At 37.9% G+C, this 12,104-nt stretch overlaps 4 protein-coding genes across 5 annotated transcripts in view; 1 reads left to right on the top strand and 3 right to left on the bottom strand.

Moving 5' to 3' along the window:
- Positions 1-4,342, bottom strand: part of LOC108365541 (O-glucosyltransferase rumi-like) — a 7,085-nt gene extending 2,743 nt beyond the window's left edge. The window contains exon 1 of the mRNA XM_017619591.1: positions 4,328-4,342. The gene's annotated coding sequence lies outside the window, so the exon portion shown is untranslated. The remainder of the gene's footprint in view (positions 1-4,327) is intronic.
- LOC108365545 (chromobox protein homolog 3-like) lies at positions 415-1,489 on the top strand. 2 transcript variants are annotated; one of them, XM_017619596.1, is made up of 3 exons: positions 415-460; positions 645-775; positions 841-1,489. In XM_017619596.1, the coding sequence occupies exons 2-3, from the start codon at positions 666-668 to the stop codon at positions 1,433-1,435; spliced, it is 705 nt and encodes a 234-aa protein (XP_017475085.1). In that variant the 5' UTR covers positions 415-460; positions 645-665; the 3' UTR covers positions 1,436-1,489. The 2 variants fall into 2 exon arrangements, with proteins under 2 accessions (XP_017475085.1, XP_017475084.1); XM_017619595.1 differs by lacking the exon at positions 415-460 and having other exon boundaries at positions 578-775.
- On the bottom strand, positions 1,495-2,805 carry LOC108365543 (mitochondrial GTPase 1-like). Its single transcript, XM_017619593.1, has one exon. The coding sequence runs from the start codon at positions 2,709-2,711 to the stop codon at positions 1,779-1,781; it is 933 nt and encodes a 310-aa protein (XP_017475082.1). The 5' UTR covers positions 2,712-2,805; the 3' UTR covers positions 1,495-1,778.
- Positions 2,896-4,352, bottom strand: LOC108365540 (O-glucosyltransferase rumi-like). The gene is made up of 2 exons (XM_017619590.1): positions 4,106-4,352; positions 2,896-4,052 (listed from the first exon to the last, which is right to left on the bottom strand). Exons 1-2 carry the CDS (start codon positions 4,248-4,250, stop codon positions 2,959-2,961), a joined length of 1,239 nt encoding a protein of 412 aa, XP_017475079.1. The 5' UTR covers positions 4,251-4,352; the 3' UTR covers positions 2,896-2,958.
- Positions 4,353-12,104: the final 7,752 nt, after the last annotated feature.

Raw genomic sequence — 12,104 nt, 5'->3', positions numbered from 1 at the left:
TTAAGAGCGAAATACACCACACAAGCGGCTTGTCAAACATTCTTCAAACCTACTTTTCCCATTTCGCCATACACCATGCAAACATGACTCGTTCAAGCAAAGAATTTTAGTTTTCTTCCAGTTCGCAATGCTAAATATTATGATTTTCTTTCATTTTCCTCTCTTACGTCCTTACTCGGTGAAAATTTCGTTGCGAATGAGGAGGTTTTGCTATACACAACGCAAGCGGTTTGATCAAACATCAACATGGCGGCCAGAAAATCAAAAAATTTTGATTTTTGCTCAAATTTCCCTCAAGCGGTTTGTTAAGGAACGCTCCTATTGGATGATGAGCGGTTAACGATTTCACCACGGGAAAATATATGGGATATTCATTCGAAAATTTCCCAGAGATGCAACCATGTGGTTGTTATTTTCATGATAGACGCCATATTTGTGGAAATTGTCGAAAATCCGAAATTTTGTTCAAATAATTAATAAAATGGTGCGTGCAGTAAAGGAAACTGNGGATGATGAGGGGCTAACGATTTCACCACGGGAAAATATATGGGATATTCATTCGAAAATTTCCCAGAGATGCAACCGTGTGGTTGTTATTTTCATGATAGACGCCATATTTGTGGAAATTGTCGAAAATCCAAAATTTTGTTCAAATAATTAATAAAATGGTGCGTGCAGTAAAGGAAACTGGGTTTGTGGTGGAGAAGATTTGTGACAAAAGAATAACACCAGAAGGAAAAGTTGAATATTTCATTAAATGGCGAGGATATCCAAGGTGAGAGTGTTTGAAGCCGACATGTTTGTATGTACGTTTTTATATTCTACCAAATTTGCTTACAGCGCTGAAAATACATGGGAACCGGAGGAGAATTGTGACTGTCCAGCTTTGATACAAAAGTTTGAAGAGTCTCGAGCTAAATCAAAGAAACGGGGAGAGAAGAAACCCAAAGTTGAAGAAATCCAAAAGCCTCGGGGCTATGAACGTGGTCTTGCAATGGAGCAAATAGTTGGAGCAACTGACGAAACCGGTGATGTATCATATTTAATAAAGTGGCAATTTTGTGATGAGCTTGACTTGGTCGCAGGAGAAGAAGTGCGACAGAAAAATCCCGAGTTTGTAATTGACTTTTTCGAGAGACGTTCGCCATTTCAGCGCGTCATTAACGAACGCTTGCTGGGTGTTCCCGATGAACTACGTGTAATGAATATGAATGAGTTACAACCTACGGTCATCAACGAACAAATGACTACTGGTGATTCAGATGCTGTAAATAATGTAAATACAAGTTTGGCTGCAGATGACATTACGCAGCACACCGCTAATGAAAGCACTGGAAGCGTTGATGCTACTGCAGTTTCATATTCTATTCCAGTACCCGGCGTTGGCAATATCGCAATAGATGTGCCCCTTTTAGATACTTCAGCTTTGCAGTAAAGTTTTTACCAAAATATGATTTCACCATTTCTTTACATATAATAAAATTTTAACCGGCCGATGTCTGTACATTAGAGATTTTAAAGAAAAATTAATATGCCTGGTCTTTATTAGAGCAACAGAAGCCATATCAACCTCACGCTACAGTTTTGCTTACTTGTGCTGCTTCCTCATTTGCTATTTCATCGAAACTTATAATTAATTAAAAAAGGATAATCTGGCATTTTTAAGGGCTTTCTACATAAGTTCCTTGCTATTTTTAATGCTTATGTGCATTCCAATAAATTACAAGTACATAACTCATAAAAAAAAAAAATTAAAATTTTTATTGCAGAAAAATACATCATCTGTCTAGATTAACACCACCGAAGTCGCCATTTCGAAAATTTTTGATAAGCTTGCGAGCCGCTACCAAAACATCCGGCAGATTTACCACTTGGCCATCGAGTTTTTTTAATTTTCTTTCTACTCCTATGCTCTTTGCAAATGACACTAGAACTTCTGCAATATTGTCCGTTGGATGTTCTAGTCCAACTGCTTTGACATATTCAAATCGGTGATGCTTATTCATCCAGTATAACATATAATCAGCAATTAACTCTTCTCCCACTAAATGATCCGGCAAACAACCCACTAACGCCAACTTCATACCCATTTCATCATCAGCTACGCAGGGTTCTAAAATTCCAGGTGTGTCAATCATATAAATCAATGGGTCCACGCTGATTTTTATTCGTTCCATAACAGAACGGGTTACACCAGCAGTATTTCCAACTTGCGTTGCACTTTTCTTGCGTAAATTTTTGTTACGTAGTACATTTATTAGCGAGCTTTTACCAACATTTGGTACTCCAATTATCATGATACTTGCATCTTGCAAACCTGTCCGGTTATAGCGGTCTGATGACGAAACTAGTTTGTGCGCTAAAGGTATCACCCGTTTGACACCTGCACATTGCTGGTCCTTACAGTTGGTAAACACAACGTGCTCAATACCTTCACGTTCATGCAACTCCTTGGCAATTTTCCGTTGTTCGCGAATTTCTGTAAGATCTTTCTTATTCAGTACAAGAATATGGGGCTTTGCACCACCGGATATAGTATGTTTGAATTCCGGATTTCGTCCGGAAAAAGGAACGCGGGCATCATGTACTTCAACAATACAATCCACGGACCTCAACTTCTGCTGCATTTGTTTTAGCCCTTTCCCCATGTGTCCGGGAAACCAGCGAATCGATTGCTTACTGGCTAATTTATATGCCTCCCGAAAAGACATTTGTCTTATAACTTAAAATCAACAAGAACTGTAACTTTAATTTATTTTTTACACAACTTTAATGCAAATGCACTTTGTGATTTTGATGCAATAACAAAAACTATTAAAGCCATCTGACTTTGACGTTTAATTTTGACTACAAACTTAACCTCAAATTTATCATAGTAAACAAATCGACGTTTTGTAAACTTTGCGATTTTTTAGCTTTATTATAATTTTGCAATACTTTTGAGATTCTTTAAATGCTTTATAATTCTACTCTTTGTTTAGGTTTAATCGGAATAAGTTCTGGGTCGGACACAACCTTATATTTAATTAACGTTTGGTAGTGTGATAACAGTTTTTTCCAATAGCACTCAACATCCTGCATACGGAGATGATTCCAAATAAACTGCTTTCCACGTTCAGCAATCTCTCGAGCTAAACTATCGTGCTCGAGAAAATATTGTATAATATTTTCAATATCTTGCTCGCTTGGATAACTTTTCAATGGCACATAATGAACCCATGGCTTCAAGGCTGGGTAAAAAAATTCATTCCATTCATCACCCACATGAAACACTAACGAGTTGCATAGAAACAAGTGCTTGAAGCGAAAACTAGCTGCTACACCTCTAAAGTTGAATAGGTATTTATATCGGCAATGATCTTCAAACAACACTTCTTTTGCAGGTTCAGCATTGAGGGTATCTAGTGGTGATTTCCAAGCTTGGTTTTTTGTGTACTTAGCATCTACTAAACCTGGTCTACGCCTTGACAAAAGCACCAATGCGTCCCGTTCGTCCGAAGTGCGAGAACCCCGAAAAAACCCTAACGGAAGTTTTTCTGACCAAGCTGTTTTTGCAGCTTCTTTTGATATACTCTCGTGTAATAAATCCCAGCGACCGATGCCGGTCGGATGTAAGGAAATGGCTGGTCCTCCAGCCCAGAAGGTCCATGCCGGATACATTATATCTAAATAGTCTTTTGTTTTTGAAAATGAGAATATTGGTCCTATTCTATCACCAAGGCCTGATGGTACCTGCGGCCAATCGCGAGTGTTTATGACCATATCCATATCAGGCAATTCGGGCAGAAGTTTTAGTAGGAAATGTTCGATTCCACTACATCGCGCCGGAAACATACACTCTTTGTCGCGATAAAGACGATGGTTTAATATCTTGTATCGTGTTCCATATTTGGCGGAAGTCTTTACCATACTCTGAGTGATCCCCTTTTTTCGAAACGGTTTGAGGTCATTTACTAAGACATCGCTATGGCATCTACAATCTACATCATTTTCATCCGCACAGAGTACAAAGGACTCTAATGATTTTCTTACTTCCTCAGTTATATGGTTGTCTAATAGATATGGAATTTTATAAAAAGGGGTTATAAACTAAACAATTGTTTACCATTTTCGACACCATCAATCTCAATGGAAGAGCAATTTTCGTTGCTATCCTTTGTGCAGATATTACTAGAGTAAGCGTTCTCACTTTGCGAAATGGTATACTGATGTCGGGCTATTAAAGTCAAGAGGAAAACCCAAAATTTCATTTTATTTATTAATACAATTGCCTCTTTGTTTATATTTGCAAATTTATTTGCCGGCAAATGTGCGCTTTGACAACCACCTGTCCAAGGCGAATTCGCCTTGCACCCGGCTTTGGGTGTAGTGATGTACTGAATTGTCGTACCCAATACTCGGTACCAATACTCAAAAAAGATTTCGGTACCCAATAGTATTTCTTTTCAGTAACCTTAAGCTGATGCCAGATAAAACTTTGTAGCTTTGCGTGACATTTATAACTTTGCCAGCAAAGCGCCAGACGCAAAAGGTATGCCACAATGAACGCCAAGAAAACAACGTTGTACCGCTTTTTTACTCATCAAAGTTGCTGTGGATTTTAATTATTTTGATTTAAAATTATCAGCAATGTAATTAAGTTTTATGTTTCTGCATGAAAACCCGAATTTGGNTGGGTGTAGTGATGTACTGAATTGTTGGTACCCAATACTCGGTAACAAAACTCAAAACAGATTTCGGTACCCAATAGTATTTCTTTTCGGTAACCCTAGCCATTACATGCATTTCAAGTTTAGAAAGAACTTCCATTAATAATTTATATGATAACGGCTAAAACACTTATCGCAACATATTATTTTATCAGTATTTACCTTAGTCGATCCAAGGTTCAAGAAAAATGCTTCGACGGATGAAGAAGCCTTTCAGGGGGGAGATCCTGTATATACATCTTTAATTTAAATCAGTATTAAAAGCCATGAACCAATTAGAACAGATCAGACCGTTTGAGAAGCAGCCATTTGTAATAGCAATTGTGAAAAAGTGTGTGACGTTCGTAATTTTGAAGTTTGCTATTTCTGTTTTGCTTCTTTTTTTATATGTATTTTGTCGGTGATTTATCTCAGTAAAAAATCTGGAAAAATCGCTCGTGTAAATGGTGATACAAAAATCGCTTGCCTCAAAGTAGACAGCAAGTCAACTTTTGCAGGCGATTATCGCCTGTCAAAAAATCTCCGTATGTAAAGGCAGCTTAATTTTTAAGTGATTTTTTGTGCAAATGTAATTAAAATGAAGTGCGCGGTAATTGAATGCAAAAACACGTACAAAAATAATAAATTGGTTAGCACAAATATGTGCACAACATTGTCTGCATTTCTTCTTTATGCTTCGTCTTCATATTCTTTGTTTACTTTTCACAGAAAATAACATGGCGCCGAAATTACAACCGTCAGCCAGATAATTACTTTTTTCTTTTGCTTCATCTTGTCAGATCTTGTGTAGTTGGATCATGATTAAAAGCTCTATTGGCTCCTACATTCGGGTTTTGATAGGCGAGTCTCTCCTGAATCGTGTTTTCCATATTTTTGGCTCATATGCGCTTCTATTCGAAACCTAAATGTTTCGGTAATTTTGCTGTTTGACATTTTTTCAGGATTTTACCAGAGAACGTTTAAAACAGAGCTGCTTCTCTGTTTTAAACGTTCTCTGGTAAAAGCAAAAACAAAATACCTGTATAAATTCGCCTTGAAGGTGGTGTTGTAAAATCAGCTGATTTCTTCGCCTTACATGTGTTTTGTTTTTGCCAAGGCGAATTTATACGAGGTGGTCTTGATGGCAAATTTAGATTTTCGCCTCGGTACTTATTAATGTCAAAATGATGTGTTTGTTGTAAGCCAGGCGCATTCATATTACAAGAAACACATCTGGGGTGTTCACAGTTCGTTCCAAATTGTGTCTGAAAATGTAGACGTCTACATTTTGAGACATCTTTAGCATCAAACTGTGAGCACCCCTTTCTAGCAGTCGTCGCAAAATCGTCTCAAAACTTTGCTGGTGTTGCCAGACATTTCCTCTTTGCGTGCATTTTTTATATATCGCCTTTCGATTTTGTTTCTGAAAAATTGTAATTATTTAACTTAATTACCAATTCCTAATATTTGTTATTTCTTTTCCTTGATTTGTTTCTTTTCATCAGAAATTGCGCTCAAATTAAATGCAAATACAGAAAACGTGCCCAATAAATAAAAAAAATGTGATTAGTATTGCCATAATGCAACCCTGCTGCGAGGTTGCAAAATGTAGACGCGTAAAAAACATACCTTTGAGTGTGACAAAATGTAGACGGCGTCGTTTTCCAATTTTGTATGGGAAACAACAACACCACAGATTTTACGGTTAGAAAACGTCTTAAAATGTAGACGTCTACATTTTGAGACACTATTTGGAACGAACTGTGAACACCCCAATCATTTTGACATTAATAAGTACCGCGGCGAAAATGTAAATTCGCCATCAATACCACCTTGTATAAATTCGCCTTGGTTTTTGCTTTTACTCAAGGTGCAGCGAACATCATTCTTGACACCAGCCAAGGCGTATTTAACAAGGTGGTGTTGGCCGTATACAAGTAAAAAATTACACTAACGAATTATACGCTGATGTATAGATTTAGATATAGATTTACGTTCTTTGCAACTACCCAACAATAATTCCGTATTTTTTTATATAACAAAATAAAATAAACGCTCTCTACAAGCCTAATGATTTTCAATGCAACCCTGCTGAATGTCGTCAGCAATTTTGTTTTGCGCTACTTCCGAAACGAAAATCGAGCCATCATAAACGAAAAAATTGACGATGCCGTCAAAACAAGTCCGTGTTCAAGATAAAATCGAAATTTAGAAAATATTTAACGATAATTAAAAATAGTTGTTTCACTTGAAGAAAGTTACGAAATTAAAATTGTTAAATTGCTCGAAATCAATAGAAAAGGAGTAAAGTGGGCCATTGTGTATAATTTACGTGAAAGCAGTGGCAAAAACGAGATAAAAAGCAGTGAAAGATAGACGAAAAGTGAAACGAATGAAAAAGTATATAACTGCTAATTAAATAGTAAATTATTCAACAGTGCGCAAGGAGCAAAAGTAAAGTACAGCAATACAAAAGACATCGTCAGGCAGGTGGACGCCCCACTAGCGACGTACATCTCTAAAAACTAAAGCTGGGACTGATTTTTGTACCTGGACTGAACCTGCCACTACCCTTCCAAGGGCGAACAAACTGACCGACCTTCTCTGAGTCGACGACGGCCAATTTATGTTTGTTGAGAAATCGTTTCAAATTCGAAGCTGATTAAGGTATGTATGTCATATGAAGCAAATTCCTAAATAGATATACGTGCGATTTACATATTACCTTTTTACCAACACAATAATTGGACATACATAGTTTTAGTGAATTCATTCTCCGAGCTCTGCAAATGGCAGCCACGTAACTTGGGGGGAAATTGGAACAGTTATGATGAGCAACAATTGATTTTTAACAATTGTCGGTGGAGTTGCCAGCTGCGAACGTACGCTGTCTCATTGGCACTCTTTTTAAAACAAACTTAAGTCGCTGGAATATAAAGGACAATAGTTTGATGATACTATTCTGAATTCCAGTGCTAAATATTTCCCATTGTTTTAATCTTATCTTATCCACGCTGATAAACATAGGATTGCAGAAATGTTGGTATAGAGTGCTCGAAAAGAATATTCACTTTGCCTCGCTAATCTGAATCACAATTTCTCTCATTTTATTATGCATTTTTGTATTTGCGACACTTATCACTGTAGGATTGAGTAACCATCACTCAGACAAATGAAAGCTGGCTAAAAACCTTTGCTATTCACTTTATGCGATAATGAAATAACGGCTTTTGTTTTGTAATCGTCCATATATTGCTGGTCAAACGGTTTCCTGTAGCGTTAATTGTGCGTTAAATATATCAGTTATGCTAAACCCCGTTAGCTTTGATAATTTGCATAAAGTTTTAAACAAAATTTATTAAAAAAAATGACTAAGCACACTGAATTTCCAATAGTCGAGTGGCTTAGCGTTTGTGTTTGCAAACATACCACTATGCAACACACTAACATTTAGTTAGGCTGTATGTACATACATACCGTCGTTTAAAGTACAAAACCGCGTATCGTCATTCTGCAAAACCGCATAACTGACATTGGCTGCCAAAAATTGGATTTGATCCCACAAGCTCTTGGCTCAATCATTATCCATTCGTCCTGAAATATACTAGCCAGAAATGCGATTGCTTTATAAAAAAGAGAACCATTTTGAAATGAGTGTTTTTACACTCTAGAAAATAATTTCTATAACTTCACATACGCGGTTTTGCATTTTGCCGATACACGGTTTTGCACTTTAAACGACGATACATATGTATATATGTATATACATATATATATACAATACATATGTACATAAAAATATACAACAATGTGCATACATATCCACATACAAAAAAAATGTATTAACATTTTTGCATTTTCGCTTGGTAGGTACCTACCTACGAGCTTTTGAATGCTTGGTCGTTTAAATTTTTTGTTTCTCTAACCACTGTCTCGTGAATGAGTCAAAAAACCAGTTTGCAAAAGCACAATCGATTGATATTTTCGTTGCTGGTGTAAAAGTAAACACTATTTCACCGTTACAGATCGTTGATTTTTCTTGATATTGTACATACTTAGTACCCACGACTCAAAAATTAGAGATTTGCTCACCAGTGACATTAAGAGTTTTGACACTCGCTTAACTCCCTCACAAAAGCTTTGTATGTAATCGCGAACATCCGGCATTGGATACGCAGAAGAAGAAGAAGAAAAGCTTTGCACACACACACGAACCCACACACAGTGCCTTGCTAAGGAACCGATTTTGTCAAGAAGGAGCGACAAAACTGTTTTCTGAGCAAACCTTTTATTAGTTGCGTTCCTTCTCTCCCAGAAATAGTCAGAAAAAGTCCGAAGTAGTCAGATTTAGTCCAAAAAGCGTTCTTTAACTCGGAAATGGCCGCAAAAATGAGGGAGCAACACTCAGTGAGAGTGACTCTCTTTAGTCCGAAGTAGGCAGGTTCAATGTCTGATTAACACAAATCGTAGGTAGAGGCTCCGGTTAAGTACAACGGCTGCTTTATCGATCACATGTTATATGAATGATGTCGAATCGGCCAGAAGAATTTTTTCGGTAGTTAGAAGATTTTTTTTGCTGTCAAAATCTTGAAAAGTGTCAAACTCAACTGAATTTAAATTAACGGAAATTAAAGAACACACAAAAAGCGAGCACGGGGTGCCTATTGAATGAGAATCTTTTTTTACATGCGTGATAAATAATATAATGTATTTCTTATGAATTCTTGATTATATTACTGCTAACTATGTAAAAAGCATTCTAATGTATTCAAAAATTTCCAAAAATTTCATATTAAAACACATTCATTTCTCGATACTAGGTAATGCAAAATTGATTGCCCCACTTTTATTAAGACATCGCCCTGGAAAAAATGCATTTTCGAATGTGAAAAGGGTTGTTTTACTAACTGACTGAAGTCGCCACCGAAGTTAAATACCTGGGACTAACACTGGATTCTAAACTTCTGTGGAAGGCACATGTTGACGCGGTCACTTCCAAAGCTACGAGGGCACTAATGGTATGCAAACGCCTGGCGGGGAAGACCTGGGGCTGTAGTCCCAAGATCCTGAGATGGATGTATACCATGATAGTTAGACCAATAGTCACCTATGGAGCAGTGGCTTGGGTCTCGAGAACCACTCTCACCACGGTGAGGCAATCCCTCACCAAGCTTAAACGTCTGGCATGTGTATGCATTACGGGGTGATTCTCGAGTTCGAGCCGCTGCACCTTACCATAGAACAGGCTGCAAAGCGAACTCTACTAAATTTCGCGAGAGAAGGCTTTGGCAGAGGCAAAACCCTATCATTAAGGAACAGAGACAAGCTAGACTCCCAAGTTCCGTTAACTTTACTCTCCAGAGACGACAGGCCTAAGGTGGTTAACTTTGCCAGGAAAGGCTTATCCAATCGAGCTCGTTGCAATGGTACACAGACGGCTCGAAGACTCCGGAAGGCATTGGGGCTGGCGTCTACGGCCCGAGGCTACAGCTCTCGGTACCCATGGGGGCATTACCGAGTATCTTCCAGGCGGAGGTCTATGCCATCAGTCTGTGTGCAGATATTAACATACGTAGGAATTACCGTAACGAGAGAATTTTAATATTGAGCGACAGCCAGGCGGCACTCAAGGCCCTCTCATCATTTGAGGTCAAGTCGTCCTTGGTTCTTGAGTGCATCGATAGGCTCAACAGCCTGGCAGAGTACAACGAAATCCAATTAACTTGGGTACAAGGTCACATAGGAGTTGCGGGCAACAAGGAAGCGGACCGACTAGCTAGAATGGCGGCCGCCTCGTCGCATATAACGCCTGAGCCCTTCCTAGCGGTTGGACCTAGCACAATCAAGGAATAGCTAAGGAAAGAAAGTAACAGACTAGGGAATCAACACTGCCGTAACACTACAGGTCTACGTCAAGCAAAACACCTACTGGGAGGCTACAACCTTACGAGGTCCAGGGCAATTATCACTCTATCCAAAGGAAAACTAAGGATTTTAACAGGTTTTCTGACGGGTCACTGAAGACTGAGAGGCCACCTACACAAGCTAGGGATCTGCTCAAACGACCTATGTCGTTTCTGCGACGTGACTGAGGAGACTACCGTGCACCTGCTTAGCGAATGCGAGGCGGTCGCGAGAAGACGGGAGAGGTACCTGGGCCATTAATGGCCAAGTGACGAAGCAATACAATCGCTAATCCCTGGGGATGTCCTCAAATTTTTGGGCTCTCTAGGATTAGATGAGGTACTGTAATTGGTTGAGGGCACAATAGACCTTTTGGTCGCAGTGCATACCTCTATTAATTATCTATCTATCTACTGACTGACTACTAATTACTTACTATAGATTACATTTTCGCACAGGGATGTTTTGAGCTTCCCACATACATACCTAGATACATATATTTTTGTTACATGTAATAAACATATTAAAAAAATAGACATCTTGAGTAATAATGGAATTGGTTTCAATTATTTTAATGCATAAATATATGCAATTCTAATTAGGCTGCCTTAACGTTAATTTTTGGTTTGAGATATACAGCTAATCTAACTAGCTTGGCTGATCTGTACGATCTACATAGATAATTAGTTGTTACCAAGAAAATGGAATTAAAAGTAAGAATAGAGTAGTAGCTCAGTCTTGGTCTTTCGAAATCTGCCATGCATACTTCACTCTGTGTAAGTCCTATCTTGAACCCGCGACCTAAATTTTAGGCGCCCGCAAACAAGAAGATGAACAGAATATTTTGTATTGAATTAAAAAGTTTAACCATTGAAAGCTTTTTTGGTACATAAGTAAGCTTTTATTTTTGAATTTTCACGAACTCATTTACTTTTTATCTTTCTATGCTAGACATGACAGAATCTGTGTTTCAGGATTTTCAAAATAAAAACAGCGTAATCTCAGCAATAAAAAAGTGTCGTTATCTGATGACCGACCAAACGATATTCATGGCCAAATAAAAAGCGATTTCAAGAAATGTGACTAGGTTTCCTTAAAAATGGACGAGTCAATCGATGTTTCAGACTCACCGCACTATTAGTGTTCACCAGACTGGTATTTTCTGATTTTTCTGCTAAGGAGGCACTGTTAGTCAATCTGACTTTGGAAACTCGTACTCGTGGGCAATATATATAGATATATAACGTAGAAGAAGGTTTTGCAGATCGCATCGATCTCAAATCGTACGAATTGCAGCACATTCCCATATGTTTACACTAAAATGAATGTTCTTCATTAAAATATTATGCACTGTTATTAATTTAACTTAACTGTATAAACTTTAATAATAAATAAATATTTTAAAAGGCTCAATTAGTGGAATATATACATTGAATATAAGAAGAGTGAAACGAGTTAACGCAGTTAAGATTGAAGTTAAGCTAGGGGTGCCCGCATATTATAGCGATAGTT

This window comes from Rhagoletis zephyria, unplaced genomic scaffold (assembly GCF_001687245.7).
Source record: "Rhagoletis zephyria isolate East Lansing unplaced genomic scaffold, Rhagoletis_zephyria_1.1 Rzeph_scaffold_01909, whole genome shotgun sequence".
NCBI classification, from domain to species: domain Eukaryota; kingdom Metazoa; phylum Arthropoda; class Insecta; order Diptera; family Tephritidae; genus Rhagoletis; species Rhagoletis zephyria.
This window is presented reverse-complemented; position numbering and strand designations above follow the sequence as displayed.